Here is a 17,933-nt window from a genome sequence, read left to right on the forward strand (position 1 = left end):
TCTACAGCTAAAATGTCATCAGGCACTTCAGGGCCAAGAATGGGTAGTTTCTGTGGTATATCTTCCAAAAAGTGAAAGACAAGTTTTGTTTCTTGTGCAGATGAGATCCTGCCAACATTGATTGCTACAAGTCTTAATCGGGTAAAACTTCAAAGGTAACTTTTATCTGTAGGAAAAGATAGTGAAGGTTGTTCTGGGGTAATACTAATTGTATTAACATTTTTCTTGCAAGACTTAAATTTTGTTAAGTTGGAGAGGTTTTAAAGGCATGGGAGAGAATATGGAAAGCTAAGTTGTTTTTTCGAGATGCAAGGTTAAAAGTAGAGAAAGTGAAGAGATGAAAAGCAATGCATTGGTTTATACCACTTAGACTTTCTGCTAATACCTGACCTTTATGTTTTGAGGGGGTGTGGGGGTTATAGTTCCCTACAAACTAGCTTATACATTGTTTTTTTTGTTTTGTTTTGTTTTTGTTTTTGTTTGATTGATTTTTTTTTTTTTGAACAGCAGTGCTACAAAGCTCCCTGTATGAGAGCTGACCCATGTTGCCTGTAGCCATCATGAAGGTCCCCCTTCTAAAACACACTGGCAAAACAGACTAACATCACTGTGATTAACAGAAGTTGTCCAGTTGCTATAAGCAGAGGTTAAAAGGTGTGGTTGTGTTCCGTAGAGAGAATTAAAAAGCTTTAATAAGAGCGAGGATTTTTTTATAATAGATTAATTCTATGTAGTTTTTTCTTACCATTGACTACAGACTTGATCTCTTATTTTAACTTAATCTTTAGCTGACAAATTAGTTGCAGTAATTACCCTTAAGAATTACTTCCTTATCTTAGCGGTGTCCTCACATCATCTTCCTTCTCCTTTTGGTCATTACAGGAGTGTTAGCTAATAGTTGATAGTACATTCCCTGTAAATAAAGTGCGTCAGTTCTCCCAGGTTTTTTCATGTGATCTTCACCCGTCTATGGGAAATGTCTCTCGATTTCTCTGTTCTTTTTGTTTTTTCCTCTGCCTGCCCTGCCCCTTGGCTGAAAACAAGACTCTGTAATTAGCAGGTTCTGTATAAAATCTCTTGTGATAAGTATTAATTAGAGTACAGGAGTGCTTCTGGAGAAGATCTAGTTTTACCAGATGAAAAGTTCCAAGTATGTTTTAATAATATAGATCCTCCTTTGTGCAAGTAGTATAGATGTACCTGTGCTCTACTGAGGACACTTTCACTGCTGAAGAGTAAACAGAAATCCTTAGAGTGAAACTACGTACTTTAAGATCAAAAAAAAATAATCAGTATTTCTCTTAAAATTTTGAGAACTGGTGTTGTGTTACGAATTAGTGTTCCTTGTCCTCAGCTTTGATCATTACTTATTAATAATAATATTGCGTGGAGCAATTGACATAATTACATGTGGTTTATATACCTCAGATTTCAATAACTAGCTTCTTATGCCTGTGAAAGCTTGCTTCAAGGTGTGGTTTTAGCCAGCATTTGGCATTAAATTGCTCTTCTCTATATTCTGGAGGATCTGCAGAGCTCCTATTCAAGTTTAAACTATTGCAGCGTTAAAATAATGTCCGTACAAAGACCTCAGTTTTAAGAAATGCAGTACAGAAATACTTACTCATAAACAGTGGGGACTCTTGACAAAGCAGAAAGCAACTTCCAGAACTGGGATTCATATCACAAAGTCCAAGGTGAGAGCTTAATAATGTTTAAAAATACTGAGAGAAGAAAGATAAAAACCCTAGGCGTTCCTAATATGCATTTATTTTTCCATATAAAATAGATATACTTATAAATTTATATATATCAAATCTACTTTTATAACACTGCTAATCTTCTGATAAAAAACAGAGAAGAGCTAAAGCTGTTTTGAGCCCAGCTGCATGTAAGGCCACAGGTGTCTTGGACTGCTAAGAGTCACTCCCTTCAATCTTTATCTCCTCCTACAAAGACGTAAGAAATTTAAGAAGAAAGGAAAAAAAAGAAAAGCTGCTTAAGTATGGAATCTTTTTTAACACCATGATTGCATGTAATATTTAATGTTCTGCAGTTCTGCATCTTCCCTGCTAGGCCTTTTTTTTTTTTTTTCCTACATCACGACAGCATCCTTTTCTCTGTATAGGAAAAGAAGGTAGGACAGTAGCAAATGATAGCCATGGCTACTTATCCCAGATGTCTAAAATATTAATTTAAATGTAAAATATATGGTGTGGATTCTCATTCTGTTGGGTGCAAATCCTCTTCCCACCTGTGATTTTTCCCTAGGGATTATACTTCTCCTGTTCTTCTCCCCTTCCTCTTTCTCTCTTGAGAAGTGTCAGTACCCCTGCACCTTTCCATCCTTGGAAGAGGCTCGTGGCCCTCGCAGTGTGAAGGCAGAAGTTGGAGCAGGAGCTTGTTGCTGTCTCAACAGATTCATTGTCAAAGTTCGCTAAACAAAAAATTGGAGGGAAACGATAATGAGTAATGTGGGAAAGATCTGCTGAGTCTGGGAAAGGTTTTGAAAGAGGGTAGACGGTTGAGGAACAATTTTCCAGGGGCCTATTTTAAAATTAGCTGCTACGGTCCTACTTGCAATAATTCCTCTGTTATCTTAAATTGATCTTGAAATGGCAGTGAGTGGAAAAACAGTACATCTTTACTGAATCCTGTGCTACAACAGAAGAAAAAAATAAAACATTGATTTCTTCATACCACAGAACTCTCATACCTTTGAATAACATACGCTAGTCTTTTTTTCCCTCCTCATTATAGAATAGTTCAGGTATGAAATTTCTCAAAGCTTTCTGAAGGTAAAATGTAAGTGTAAAACAGGTGTCAGCAATGAAGAAACCTTAATATAATCTTAATAAGATTTTAAAGTAATATTGCATAAGGTGAAGATTGGCATTCCAGAGCTGCTTCTTGTTTTTAGTTGATAAAAATCCATCCGAGTTCCTTTCCCAGTGAATTGCTGAAACCTGACATAGGCATAGAGCATTACGGATAATGTTTAGTGTGTAATCTTGAGGTTATCGTATAAGATAGTGTTACGTGGTTGTTTAAACAAATGAAATCAGGTCCACCTATTAGAATAGGTAAGCATTTGAGGAAGTGTGTATTGTTCATTTCATGGTTGAAACATGTTTCAAGTTTAAGCTGAAAATACTCAACAACAACAAAAAAAACTCCTCACACCCTAATACCTATTTTTTTAGAAAGTATTTTTCAGTGTAAAGTTTTATTATTTGTATTTTATAATACTTTTTTTTTTTTTTTTCTCCAGTCCCAGAAATCCTGGATAGAAAATACTTTCACCAAGAGGGAGTGTGTGTATATTATACCAAGTTCAAAAGACCCCCACAGGTAAACTAGAAATGCTGCAAGAAAGCTGTTACTGTAAGACTGTGTAATAGATATTTGGACTAACTACTCGATTTGTATAAAGTACTGTTTTTAGTTCAGTCTTTTTTTTGTCTGGGCATTGTCACTCTTTCTTTAGCTTGGATTTTTTTTTTCTTGAACCTATTTGGCATTGCAGAAATCTCCAATAGATGTTCCCCTGTTCTCTTTACTTAGCAGTCCTTCTAGTGATGTCTGTGGTGTGTCTACAGCGTGGATTTTTTTTTTTTTTTTGTGGCAAATTTTTGGAAAGTCACAGTCTCAGAGAGATACTTTACTTGAATTTAAAGAACTGTGTGAATGTATGGTAAAGTGGAAAAATAGACCTGTCAGTGAAGTAAGAAGAGATTAAGTATTTGTAGAAAGTAGAATAAAGAAAAATGAGAATCATGATGTTACTTGCAAAACAGAGGTTGGAGAAAGCATCAATTCCAGGGAAGGTAAACAAAACAATAGGTCAGTTATCAAAAGATTCCATGTCATTTCTAATCATTTTTCATTCTGTAAGATCTGTAAGGAATAAAATGAGATTGAAAAATGGGGGAATATGTTTTTAGAGGGGAGACTGAGACTAGATGAAGGATACTTTGTATATCTCGTGTGCTGTTTTACCTTCTACTAAGTCCCAAATGTGGAAGGAATCAAGTTAGGGATAGCTCTAACATTAGATACGTAAGCATTTACTTTCACAAAGTGCCATAGGGATAATTTAAGAGTTCCTACAATGCTTGAAACTTGATAGGCAAGGTCATGGCATCTGTGTCATACATCAAAGTAAAATAGAATCTAAATTGGTATTTTAAGGCAATTATGTCTAACCAAAATGATAACTGATGCCCTAGTAGATTTCAGATCAGCTTTCTTTAGCTTCATATATTTGAGATCTGTTTAAAAACCTTCTTCCGAGCTTTGGAAAACTTCCATTTCAGTCTTTTCCATGAAAAGAAATTATAAATCACTTGTTTTTTTTAGGAGTAAGGTATTATTTTACCTCTAAGAATTTGTTTTTAGGCAGAAAAAGAACAAAGGAAAAGCATTACAATTTTTCAGTTATTGTAAATAATTCACCACATTCCTTGAAACCATGTGACATGAGAAGCTTTTAGAATTTATAGCCATGATTATAGCACATGGAAAATTTACAAATGCAAACAAAGTAATTAGGAAGCTGTTAAAATTCCCAAAGCATTTCCCAAGGAACAAAATGATCTTCAACAGTTGCCCTTTTGGGTTAACCTATTGGAGTATGTAAGGGACTTTACAACTTTCCCATCGGACGGTGTCCTTCAGTTTAGACAAATTGCTTGCTGTTCATGAGCTGTGCATAAAAGAATCAAATGCAGTCTGTATAAAACATGTAATTTTATGCTGTTGCATACCAGCTCTTACTGTGGTTTTGTGGCAAATACTTATGAAAATTACAGAAAACAGTGATAGAAATTTTTATCTGCTATGCTATCTTTAGTTATTAATAAAATTATTAGCAGGAAAACAAAATATTGATACACTGTTGGTTGATGCATATACAGCAGTCACGTAAGATAGAGAAGTTACCATGATGAAAATATTCACTTTTGCAGCATTTTCCATTTACTGTAGTGCAGTAATCTTTCTGTAATCATGTGAAGTGGTAGGAGGGTTTTTTTGTTTTTTTTTTTTAATTTTCCCATTTTTTGTTTGGTTTCCCCCCCCCCCCCCCCCCCCCCCCCCCCCCCCTTAACATTTAAGCTGAAGTTTACTCATATAGTTAAATATTTCTTATAGATGCCTTCCAGGATGTCAGATTTGTCAGCAACTTGTCAGGTAAGAGTTCTTTTAATTACAATATTTATTAATACTCTTTTTCCATTCAATAATCACTTTCATAATAATGTTTTTTAAAATTCTTGATCGGTATTACAGATGACAAGTCAGTGAAAGGTTAGATATAAAACAAATATAACTAACGAGTGGAGAACCGTCTGCATTACGTAGATCATCGGTTTATAGAAGTTATATAAATTACTTGGCTAAAGTAATCAATTTTTAATTTTTAATTTTAATTTAATTTTTAATTTTAAAGTAATCAGTTTTTAGTGTCCTGACTAATTCTAAGGTTAGAATATATATATATTTAGAATCTTTGCTTTTGAAAGTTAACTGGTCTCTGTTCTAGGTAAAAGATGTGTTCTCTCATTTTCTAATGAAGTATTTATTCAAGTATTCTAAATTATATGTTTGGGTGCAGATGCTGTTGCGGCCGCTTGGTCAGACAACATGCTTGCTTTACCGCAAGTCTTGCTATGAAATACTCTGATGTGAAGCTAGGTGAAAACTATAATCAGGAAATAGAAGAATGGTCAGTGGAAAAACATACAGAACAGACCTCTACTGATGCTTATGGTGTCATCAACTTTCAAGGTGGCTCTCATTCTTACAGGGCTAAGGTATGTATGATGCTTACTTCTAAACTAGGACTTCTTACTTTAAACATGTTGATACAGATGGTGGATCCTTCATTTAGTTTTTGAAATTTAAGCCTGAAGGATGAAATTGTGATGACACTTGCATTGTGACAAACCAGTGCCCTCTATTATCATAGTTATTTTATTGTGGTCTGAATTGTGTCTATTTTCCTTTTTTTAATTTCTTTTTCATAACAAAAATTGTTTATATCTATCAGAACTAGTTGCATTCATGTACGGTTTACCTTTGTATTGCAAATGGTGATAAGAATTCCTAATCCCTTCGGCAGAACATTCCATTAAGAATTCAGTGTTATTGTTTCAGACATTGTTAAAATACAGCTTACTCATCAGTGCTGCTGCTTACTCATTACTGTTAAATTTTTATAGGAACTGTTGAATAACACCTGCTATCTTAGCCTTCTATTCTTAATTCTCAAACTCTGAAAAATCATTTGCAATTATGGACGGATGCAGAATATGCTTTTTTAGCAGATCTGTTCAAAATGATTAAAGCATAATCAGACCAATCAGAACAACCAAGTTTTTGGGGGGAGCGGCTGGTTAAAAACAAGTATGCCTGTAAATTGAAACTCTGGAATAGAACACTTAATTCACTAATGCACGTGCACTGGAAAGGCTGGAGAACTGGAAATTCTGATGTAGGCTCCACAACCATTTTGTGAAGGGTTTCTAGTTGTGGTAGAAATTGCTTAATGGTCACGTGGTTTTAGCTTGCAATGAGTTTTGATTCAGTGTAGTTTCTATTGCCAAAATTAAGCGCTTTAATGACGAAGCTGATCCCCCAAGGACAGCCTGGTGCTCTAGATTAGATCATCTCTGCCATGTTTTAGGAAAAGTAATTGCATTTTCCATAGCCAGGAATCGGAGAGAATATCCTGAAATACATCCTGTGGGTTTTTTTTTTTTTTTTTTTTTTTTTTTTTTTTTATCCCCTCATTGATTCTGTGATTATTTCTTTTAAGAATCTTTTATTTCTCTTCTTGTGTCTGCAGTATGTGCGGTTGTCATATGACACTAAGCCTGAAGCTATTCTGCAACTTATGCTTAAAGAATGGCAGATGGAGTTGCCAAAGCTTGTTATATCTGTACATGGGGGCATGCAGAAATTTGAACTTCACCCACGCATCAAACAGTTACTTGGCAAGGGTCTTATTAAAGCTGCAGTAACAACAGGAGCCTGGATTATAACTGGAGGAGTGAACACAGGTAAAGTACCAATGAATGTGCATAATTAACTAGATTATAGTTTATCAAAGCCAAAAGATTTAATGAATAAATAACTGCATCTTAAAGTAAATGTTGTTTGGTCAAATGAAATTAAAACAATTCATTTTGAACATGTGTAGTTGGAAGTGCATTGCTGTGTTGTCCTGCAAGGAGAAAAAACATGAAGGTGGTGGTGTTGACTTGGGTCTGTTCGTTTCAGTTTTTGAACCTGCAAGAAGGAAAACTTGATGCAATTAACATAAGCACAGTATTGTACTGGAGACTCTTTAGTTCTCACTAGGCTAATATTTGTTTTGTCAAATTACTAGTACACAGTACTTTGTCCCATTCTGATAGTTGTAGTATGGGCCCCTGCCAGAGCTCAAGACGCATTTGGACAGCACTCTCAGACATACGGTTTGATTTTTGGGTGGTCCTGTGTGGAGCCAGGAGTTGGACTTGATGATCCTTATGGATCCCTTCCAACTCACGTTATTCTGTGTAAAATAAGTTCCCAGATCTTTACAGGCCCAATTAGCTAATGAAACTGTGGTATTTCTTAATAAGATGTGGTATTCAGTATATCTTTTTTGTGCACAAACAGGTGTTGCAAAACATGTTGGTGATGCTCTAAGAGAACATGCTTCCAGATCATCTCGAAAGATTTGCACTATTGGGATTGCTCCATGGGGAGTGATTGAAAACAGAAATGACCTTGTTGGAAGAGATGTAAGGATAAATAATCTAACTGAAATAATAATTTACCTACTTTATTTTGACAAATCTGCTCAAGCATGTTTTTTCACTTGCTTTACATCACTGAAGTATTTGCTTTACCATAAAGATGCATTGACATATGTGACTTATGCAAGATCATTAGCGTAAACACGTTGCAAAATGCAAATGCACTAGACACTGCTTGCATACTGTGTCTAGAAAAATATTTAAGTTTCACAGAGATGAATTTGAATTTCTACGAGTCAAATACATTCTTGTGTGCTTATACTTAGGTGGTTGCTCCATATCAAACCTTGTTAAACCCATTGAGTAAACTAAATGTCCTAAATAATCTCCATTCCCATTTCATTCTGGTGGATGATGGAACAGTTGGGAAGTATGGAGCGGAAGTTAAATTGCGGAGAGAACTGGAAAAAACTATTAATTTGCAACGGATACATGCAAGTAAGTAATTCTGGGCTGAGTTACTATGCTTTCATGAATAAGGTACTTGCATCAGACTTTTAAATAAGAAAACACAAAAATCAATCTTTTGTATATGTTTCAAGTGTGAATGATTGTTTTGCAAATTCCACCTGAAGCTTTGGTCAGAGCTGAAAAAGAAGACAGTGCAGATGGCTGATGACAAAATAGTTGTGCTGTAGCTGTGGCTAGCCATTGTGTCTTAATTTTTTTTTTTTTTTTTTTTTTTTTTTTTTAAGCATGGGAATGACTTTGAAACTAATATATTTTTGCACACTTACATGTATGTCAGCACTACTGTAATGTCTACCTTGGTTATATGAATGCAAATAAAAGTGACAACTTAGTTAACATTTGTGTGTGGATATACATGTATAACAATCTCTGTTAGTATATCTCTCCTGCAGCTCTGGCACTGAAACTTCTTTTGCTAGACCTGATAAAGTACTTTGTTTTATGCCTACATATCCATTGATACTGACAATGGTGAAAACATATGACTTAATCAAAAAGTTTAAAAAAAATAATTTATTTACAACTTTACAGGAATTGGACAAGGTGTGCCTGTGGTGGCACTTGTATTCGAAGGTGGGCCCAACGTCATACTTACAGTTTTAGACTTCCTACAAGAAAGTCCTCCTGTGCCAGTGGTAGTATGTGAAGGAACAGGTAGAGCTGCAGACATATTGGCATATGTTCACAAGCAAACGGAGGAGGGAGGGTAAGTTCTAGTACTGCTAGCCAAACTGTCAGTTATATGTAGATGGGTCTGAGAGTATTCCTTTAATGAATTGGGCCAAGAGTTTTATCTATGGAAAGATGAAAGCTTAAAGCAGAGAGAGTAATCTTGCAAGTGATGCAGCTTTCCAGGTCAGCTGCAATAGCTTTGGCTGAAGACCAAGACCTCTTTTCTAGTTCTAGGCTCCTTGCATACCTTGTACAAGTTGCTCCAAATTCTTGAAAATATGCTTGCTTTAGCATGCTTATATAAGGATGGGAAAGGTGTATGTGCCTATATACTAAACTAGGAGAAATGTGTAACTTAACCATGATAATTTTGTTACACCAGTGTGACTAGAAGACCTAGCTCTCTGTTTAAATGCTTTGTATTTTTTAATCCAGATTTTAAGTAACTAAGCCACAGTACCTTAAATTACAAGTGTGACTGTTTTGAAGTGTACACAATAAACTTTTGCTCACAAGAAGTCAGAGCTGACCCGGCCTTCCAGAAATATAAGAATAACCCATAGAATAGTATGTTACCAAACTGCTTGAAAATATCACTCAACTACAATGAAATGGAATTTATGCAGTTAGCTGTTGCTTAGTAGCAACTTTTCTGAAAATGGATTAGAAGGAGTTCATATACTATTCCTTCTGAAGAGTCTTTAAACTTTTAACACACTTGTGTTTAGCGTAGAAAACATTTATATGTTTTTAGTGTAGCGTCAACTGATAAAAAGGATGTGCTTGTGTTCCACAACACTTAGTGTCTTCTAGTTGGTTGTCAGACTTGCATTAATCCTTAAATGTAGTTGGATCTCAGTCTCAGGGACTGCCTCAGAACCAGGAGCATAGAGATCAAATGTAGCATTGAACCAAAGCTTTGTCCATAGCGAGCAAAATCACAAGCCTACCAGTCCTATTCAGAGGGGTGAGTGTGTAGTGTTTTGTGTCAAAATATTTTAGTTGAGGTTATTTCAGAAGTGGCTATGCAAAGGAAAGGGAGAGGGGTTGAGTTACTTTTAGGAGGTCATATTAGAAAGTTGTAGGTTAAGCAACCTATGCTTCTTTCTAAAGGTTGTCCAAAGTTTTGCCAATGAAAATAAGAAGCTTGAAAGTGTTAAGTGTAACATCATTCTTACTATTCGTGTATAGCAATGTGTTTTCATGTTTATTTTCAATTTCAGAAATGTTCCTGAGGGTGCTGAGCCTGAAATCATTTCTACTATTAAAAAGACATTTAACTTTGGTCAAAGTGAAGCGGTTCATCTGTTTCAGACACTGCTGGAATGCATGAAAAAAAAAGAACTTGTAAGTAGATCTTGCTATAGAAAATTTTTATGTAGGGTATGTGCATATGTGTTGTGTACAATCAAGTGTCATTCAAAATTGTTCCTGGACATAGTGCATCTTACCAACTGTAGAAGATAATCTGTGGGTACTTTATCTCATCACCAAGGGAGACTACAGTCTTAAATTATTTCTGGTAATTTCAGGTTTGTTGTTGCTTCCAAGTCTGCTTGCTTTCATCTGACAGGATTCTGTTTTGTTCATAGTGTCTACCTATTTTATATGTGGGTTGTTTTCGTTTCTTGTTTTGATTTTTGAGAGCCTCTGGATTTTTTTTTTTGTCTTTTAATTATTACGGTACTGATGAAGTACCTATATAATTGGATGCTTAAAGCAAAAACACTTAATAGAGCTTTATGTATGGGCTATATTCAGATACTGATGTCTCATTTGGAAATCATATTGTACTGTTCTAAGATTTAAAATTGTCATATTCAGCTAAACACATTTGCTGACAGATTAATCTTGTAATACAGATTGAACTGGAGAAGTACATAGAATGCTATGTGATGTTTATAGCCAATAGGGAATTGTAATCATAGTGGAAAAAGAAGTTAAGATTGGTTGAAGAGTGTAAAGGGTTATCCTTTTTCTCATCAAAGATTGCTTTGTGTGATCCCTAGTTAGGGAAACACTGCAGAGTGTACACTAGAGATAGGTTTTCTTAGAGTATAGACTTAAATTGCACAGAAGATAAAGTGACTGTTAAATGTATTTAAATTCCTGACATAAATGTCTGGAGCTAATCACCTTTGCCTGAAAATAAATTATAAGCTTATTTTCCCTATTTTATTGTTTTGAACAGATTACTGTTTTTCATATTGGGTCAGATGAACATCAGGACATCGATGTTGCAATACTTACAGCATTGTTAAAAGGTGAGACTTAAGTGCATTTGGAACCCCCAGCTATTGTGTAGTGATTATATGATGGATTACTTATAAAAATCTGTAGAAATATTTAAGTTTCAAGAAAATAATTATGCGCTATATTTTCTCATCTTATACTACCCTAATCTATGTTATAACTGATGAAATATACCATACAATGTTGAGGTGGATTACATGATTTTGCAGGATAAACAACTGCTTATTATATTGTAATTATTTTTTTCTCATTGTTTTTGCTTAAGGCACAAATGCATCTGCATTTGACCAGCTTGTTCTTACACTTGCGTGGGATAGAGTTGACATTGCCAAAAATCACGTTTTTGTTTATGGGCAACAATGGCTGGTATGTATATGGCCTAGATTAAGCAGAATGGTATTTTCTAAGAGAAAAAACTCAACTTACTGTAAAGAAATAATGTTTTTTATAGAGACAGACTGTAGAATACTGACACATTTATTTTTAGGACAGTAATTTTTGTATACTTTGTAGTTGTAGAGCTGTTTTATTATTGTGTAATTGAAGAAGGTGCAACAATTGTAGAAATGTTAGGCATTCTGAATAACTAGGGGAGAAGAGACACTGCAAAAAGTGAAAGCTGAATTGATGCTAGTGAGATGCAATAACAGTTCTGAGTATTTGTCTATTGAAGCAAATTGTGGTTTCAAATGTTTGATGTCTTCATGTGTTTGATCCAATAGCAATATATGAAAACATCTTAACTATGCTAAACCAAATGTGTATTTAGTCCAGAATACTACTTCTGAGTGTGTCAGTAAGAGATGTCTGTGGAAGAGTGTAAGATCAGAGAAAATACTTGATTAAGTTGTTATAATATTCCCTCATCATGTAATTGTGTGAAGCTCAGGGGATTTTCTGAACCAAAGGTAGCCGTGGTATTTGTAGATATGTAAGGTTTCTCTGTTCCAGCCCTGTGAATGAATGAGGTTGATTTGTAAACCAAGTACACTTAATTCTGTGATACTCCATTTTACTGGTTCTCTCTAGGCTCTACCTTGTACTTACTTGTTGCAGGTTGGCTCTCTGGAACAGGCTATGTTAGATGCCCTTGTGATGGATAGAGTTGCATTTGTGAAACTTCTAATTGAAAATGGAGTAAGCATGCACAAATTTCTTACAATTCCGAGGCTGGAAGAACTTTATAACACAGTAAGTGAATGGTTGCTTACTCTTTTTTTCCTTCTTTCTTTCTTTCTTTCTTTCTTTCTTTCTTTCTTTCTTTCTTTCTTTCTTTCTTTCTTTCTTTCTTTCTTTCTTTCTTTCTTTCTTTCTTTCTTTCTTTCTTTCTTTCTTTCTTTTTTTGTTTAATGTCAACATGTCAAAATATTCTGCTTATACTGTAATATTCTCATGTTTTCATTGCACTCTGATTTCTCATTCTAATTTTTTCCTTCCCTTCTTTTTATAAAGAAACAAGGCCCAACTAACCCAACACTCTTCCATCTTGTTCGGGATGTCAAACAGGTATGCTGTAAATGTAAATATCTACTGAAGTAGCAACATCAGTCTTTTTATGATTTCTTATGTTTGATTGTCAATTTAATCTTGAATTTATTAATTTGGTTTTACTGAAGCAGTAAACTACATCTGCAGTTACTCTGTTGTTTCCAATATTTGCAATTGTGTGCTTAATAGTACCTTATTGCCTCAAAGATATTTGTTAAACCTGATAAGTGATGTATTTTTTTCATATTAGCTCTGACTGTTTAGCTTTTTGAGAGTTTGAGAGATGATCAAAGGCAAAAAACAATGTGATGACAACTGCCTCCTCTCCCCCTGCCCATGCCCCGCTTTCCCCTTCCTCCCTCTGACAAACATCTAACCTACTGGGGGAGATAATATAGAAGATGAACTATAACCTGGTATTTTTTGAAACTCATAAATAACCATGTAGATGCATTGTGTTCCTTTTAAATCATGAACAGCTTAATTTGTTTTAATTTGTTTTTATTTAGAGTTGTACGTGTAAAAACATTCTAAGCAAATTTAAATTAAGATTATAATTTGCAAAACTGAAAATGTCTTTTATATTCTTAGGGAAATCTTCCTCCAGGATATAAAATCAACCTGATTGATGTGGGGCTGGTTATTGAATACTTGATGGGAGGAACCTATAGATGCACCTACACAAGAAAACGCTTTAGAGCTATATACAATAGTCTCAGTGGGAACAATCGGGTATGTAGCAGTTGGATAATGGAACATGCGAATTTCTATGTTAACAATTAAAATAAAATTGGAGCCATGTTGTTTTGTTCTTTTTGTCAAGGGATTGATTCTTTTAAAGGCAGTGTTGCAGCCTAGGAGGGCAACTGGTAGCTGTTTGAGATTGATCACAAACAATTTCTTGTTCTTCCTTACTCTAGCATATCCAAATTTCTTCTGTTACTGTCTCCTCATAGAGGGGAAGAATGTGTATTAAGCATACAGATTCACTGGGTCTTGGGATGCAGATACTGTAGCTTCTTGGTCGTCATTGCTTTACTATTTTGTGACTTTATTTAATTTAAAGAAAAATTAATCCTTCTTAAATATCAGTGAAAACTCTTAATCGTTACCATTGTATAAATTCATCACTGTTTCAGTGGCAAAGTAACTGTTTAATTGCTTAACTAAGTATCCAGCTGTAAACAGCTGATTATATACTAGTTAGTAAGTGGGTGTAAAGAAAGCTAGCCAAACCTCTTTCTATTATTCTTGTCAGAGATCTGGGCGAAATACTTCAAATACTACTCCTCAGATGTGTAAAAGCCATGAGTCTTTTGGTAACAGAGCAGACAAGAGAGAAAAAATGCGACATAATCACTTCATCAAAACAGCGCAGCCATACAAACCAAAGGTACAGATGTTTGAGGGGAGAGTGGTGGTGGGTTTTATTTTAAGCAGTTAAGAGTGGAGAACCTGGTTAACTCCAAGTGTCCAAGTGCAGCTGAAGTGAGTAGCAGCAGTTTTACTGACTTCAGTAAAGCTGGGATTTCATCTTTTTGTACTTGTTTATAAACCATCTATCACACTTGTGGGATTCTGTGAAGAATGTTCATCTCAACATTAGTCTTCCAGATAATTTCTGATGGTTAGTGAGTAAAAAGCTTATCTTTGGCACAGTTCTACCAGTGTGGGAACAGGAGGGGAAATCTGCATGATTTTTTAGATGAAGCAAGATGTGGCTGTGTTACTTTAAGGAATTTCTGTGAGTTTCATCATACTGTAGGTATATTAGTTACTGCATTTCTTAAGATCTGTAAATCAAAGTAATTAATTCTATCTGTTACTAGAAATGAATTGTGCTTAACTGAAGTTTTTGAACAAAAATTCCAGCTGCTTTTGAAATATTCAGAAATCCATTTTTGTTTGTAGAAATACATATCAGTTGACATTAGATCACCCAGCATTTTGCTTCAAATTATGTAATGATTAACTTTAGAAATTAAAATGTAACTTTCTGATTTTATTTTTAAAGATTGACACTGGTGCAGAAGAGGGAAAAAAGAAAAGAACCAAAGATGAAATAGTAGACATAGATGATCCTGAAACACGACGTTTTCCATATCCTCTCAACGAGCTGTTACTTTGGGCAGTGTTAATGAAGAGGCAGAAGATGGCCCTTTTCTTCTGGCAGCATGGGGAGGAGTCCATGGCAAAAGCCTTAGTTGCTTGCAAAGTGTATCGTTCGATGGCATATGAAGCAAAACAAAGTGACCTTGTTGATGATACTTCAGAAGAACTGAAACAGTATTCCAAGTAAATTATATTTATATCATTAAAGATCTTTTCTTGAAATTTCCAATAAAAATAGCAGGCTATAGTATCAACAGACAAAGATTATTGCATTAGCAGGCTCAACGAAAGTTCATTTTTGAAGAAAGGATTTGATGGCACTCTAGTAAAAGTTGTGTATTAAACGTTGCTCACTTTGAGAGCTGTTACAAATCTTGACTTGTAGTTAAATCAAAATGTCTCTGAATATATCAGTTGAAACCATCTGACTTTCTTGCATTATGCTTTAATAGCTGTTCGTAGTATGCATATGTTTTTAACAGAAGTCCCAGTTTCACATCTTGTATTTGCAAGTTGCTATATAATAGAAATGTATCTACCAGAAGTGACAGGCAATAGTCGATTCAAGTTGTGTTACTGGGAACTTGTTTGGACAAGAAAATTTGACTTAAACTTTATGGATACTAAGTTATGTTTGTTTTGATACTTTTTTTTCCTTTTTTCTAGTGAGTTTGGTCAGCTGGCAGTTGAACTGTTAGAACAGTCCTTCCGACAAGATGAAACTATGGCAATGAAGTTACTAACTTATGAGCTTAAAAACTGGAGCAACTCAACTTGTCTGAAGCTAGCAGTGTCATCAAGACTTCGTCCATTTGTAGCTCATACTTGTACGCAAATGTTGTTGTCAGATATGTGGATGGGAAGGCTGAATATGAGGAAGAATTCATGGTACAAAGTAAGCTTTGTCGCAGTTTATTATTGGTATAAAAAGGATCAATGGAATGTATTTCTAATTGGAAGGGAAAGTACATGTTTAAATAATATTAGTATAAAGCTTTCATCGCTATAGCTTGTGTTAATAAACCCTGTAAAACTGTCTCCTATAACATAATCAAAACTGGAATTATTTATTGTTAACTCTTCTTTTGACACTCTATTATCTTTTCAAATAAGGTACAGAAATATAGAAGGCAAAAAACAGGCAAGTAGCCTTTCATCAGAGGCTTAAAGAGATCATGTGAATACTAATCCACTACTAAAAATATAGTGGTTAAAAAAAATTAACAGACAGAAAACACACTTGTAAGAATATCGTTTCATGCATTTTGGCTTTTTACAGGCAATACATGAAACTTGATGTAGAAAAGCTTTGTATATATTCTATTTTGGAGGAAGAAGCTGAGCAAAAGGAGGGCACAGAATGAAACAAGGGTAGGCAAATCGGGAATAGGTTTTCTGATGGTGCCCTTTGGTACAAATCAATTGAACCAACATGGGAGTTGCATATTTCTTTGAAACAGTGTACCAGAAACTTACTGCTGCTAGGAATATAGTGAAAGACCACTTCCCTACAAAATATCTACAAGCATTGCTTAACTTGTGACCTACTAAAATCCTCTTTGATAACTGATTAACCGTTTTCCTGCTTGCTCTGTAACAAGCTAATGACAAAAAATAGCTTTTATTTATTCCCTTCATCCGTATTTTAGCTTTCATTTTTCTACCATGATTTGAAAAAAAGACCCACTCATATGCTTCTAAAACATGCCTCGATAGTACGCAGTTACAGAGTTTCTGGGAATGGATTAAAGAAAAGAGTGTAAACAGAATCTGTATCTTTGGGCTCGGAGTTCATTCTTTCTTGTGGTTTTTAGTTCTGGAATTTGTTGGTTCCTCCCCTTTCCTATATCTTTTAAGTAAAGGAAAGCTCTATATATTGTCATCTTAGCCTTCTAAGTGTGTATATAAGTAATAATAGCTAATTATTTCCTACATTTTTTCCTCACTAACAGGCAAGGGAAATATGGGTAATATATTTTCAGGGAATATTTTATGTATTGGTATGTTCTGATATTTTGTAGCTGTGAACAAATTGAACTAAATCTTCATTTTTTCTAGGTGATACTGAGTATTTTGCTCCCTCCTGCTATACTTCTGTTGGAATATAAGACCAAGGCTGAAATGTCGCATATTCCTCAATCTCAAGATGCACATCAAATGGCAATGGATGACAGTGAAAACAACTTCCAGGCTGCAGCAGATGAAATACCTATGGTAATGGGGTGGCAGCGATTAAAGACCAGTATTTCTAATTTAAAATCAATAATTACATTTTAAAAGTAAAGTAAGAGCTAAAGTGGATCTCCAAAAACATGCAGTTCTGTAAGTAAAGTTAACAGTCCTTTCATTTTAGGAGGTGTTTAAAGAAGTAAGGATCTTGGACAGTACTTCAGAGAAGCATGATATGGAGACTCCAGCAAAACCTAAAAGACTTCCAATTACACAGAAGTTTTATGCATTTTATCATGCACCAATTGTGAAGTTTTGGTTTAATACGGTGAGTTTTCTTTTGTGTAGTATGTTCTTTTATTTGGAAATGCAGTGCAGATCTTTGGGTTCTTTTTCTAACACACGTCTCTGCGACTTGCATCAAAGCTTAAGCACTCTTTAAAAAAACAAGAAAAAAAAAAACATGCTCTACTAAGCTGGAAATGAAAAGTACTTGATTCTGAAAGAAAAGCATGTGCAGTGCTCAGTGCTTTTTTTCTTTTTAACGTTCATGATGTTGGTTTTGAAAAATACCTATTTTCTAGTCTAAGACTAATTGGTGTGAAAATATTTATTCTGATCTGAGTAGTTAATTTCATCAGTTTTTCAGTAGTTAATTAGTAGTTAATTTCATCAGTAATTAGTTCCATCAGCAGGAATTCTGCCATCATTTACTAGGTTAAGAAGTGTTCATGCACAATATTGTTTAAATTATTGCAATAGAAACTCAAAAATTAGTGTTCTAAGAAAATTTTTGAATCCCCTTTATAAATATTAACCTGTCTGCTTAAAGGGGTAAAAGATAGTACTGCTATCCTATATGAAGGTTTTATCATATATCACGTGGAAAAAAAAATAAAATACATCTATAAGGAACCTTTTTGTAATTATATAGAATTATGTATTACATCGAACCCTTCTGTG

General features: G+C 34.7%; 1 protein-coding gene across 1 annotated transcript in view; it reads left to right on the forward strand.

Moving 5' to 3' along the window:
• The window catches only part of TRPM7 (transient receptor potential cation channel subfamily M member 7), a 53,883-nt gene that overhangs the window by 18,376 nt on the left and 17,574 nt on the right, over nt 1-17,933 (forward strand). The window contains exons 2-19 of the mRNA XM_032194677.1: nt 3,272-3,351; nt 5,152-5,190; nt 5,615-5,813; nt 6,848-7,061; nt 7,666-7,790; nt 8,072-8,243; nt 8,808-8,982; nt 10,172-10,295; nt 11,140-11,212; nt 11,467-11,567; nt 12,258-12,392; nt 12,654-12,707; nt 13,281-13,421; nt 13,948-14,082; nt 14,704-14,984; nt 15,468-15,696; nt 16,860-17,015; nt 17,155-17,298. Coding sequence (XP_032050568.1) covers nt 3,272-3,351; nt 5,152-5,190; nt 5,615-5,813; nt 6,848-7,061; nt 7,666-7,790; nt 8,072-8,243; nt 8,808-8,982; nt 10,172-10,295; nt 11,140-11,212; nt 11,467-11,567; nt 12,258-12,392; nt 12,654-12,707; nt 13,281-13,421; nt 13,948-14,082; nt 14,704-14,984; nt 15,468-15,696; nt 16,860-17,015; nt 17,155-17,298 — 2,577 coding nt within the window. The remainder of the gene's footprint in view (nt 1-3,271; nt 3,352-5,151; nt 5,191-5,614; nt 5,814-6,847; nt 7,062-7,665; nt 7,791-8,071; nt 8,244-8,807; nt 8,983-10,171; nt 10,296-11,139; nt 11,213-11,466; nt 11,568-12,257; nt 12,393-12,653; nt 12,708-13,280; nt 13,422-13,947; nt 14,083-14,703; nt 14,985-15,467; nt 15,697-16,859; nt 17,016-17,154; nt 17,299-17,933) is intronic.

The sequence above is a fragment of the Aythya fuligula genome, chromosome 11 (genome assembly GCF_009819795.1).
Source record: "Aythya fuligula isolate bAytFul2 chromosome 11, bAytFul2.pri, whole genome shotgun sequence".
Taxonomy (NCBI): domain Eukaryota; kingdom Metazoa; phylum Chordata; class Aves; order Anseriformes; family Anatidae; genus Aythya; species Aythya fuligula.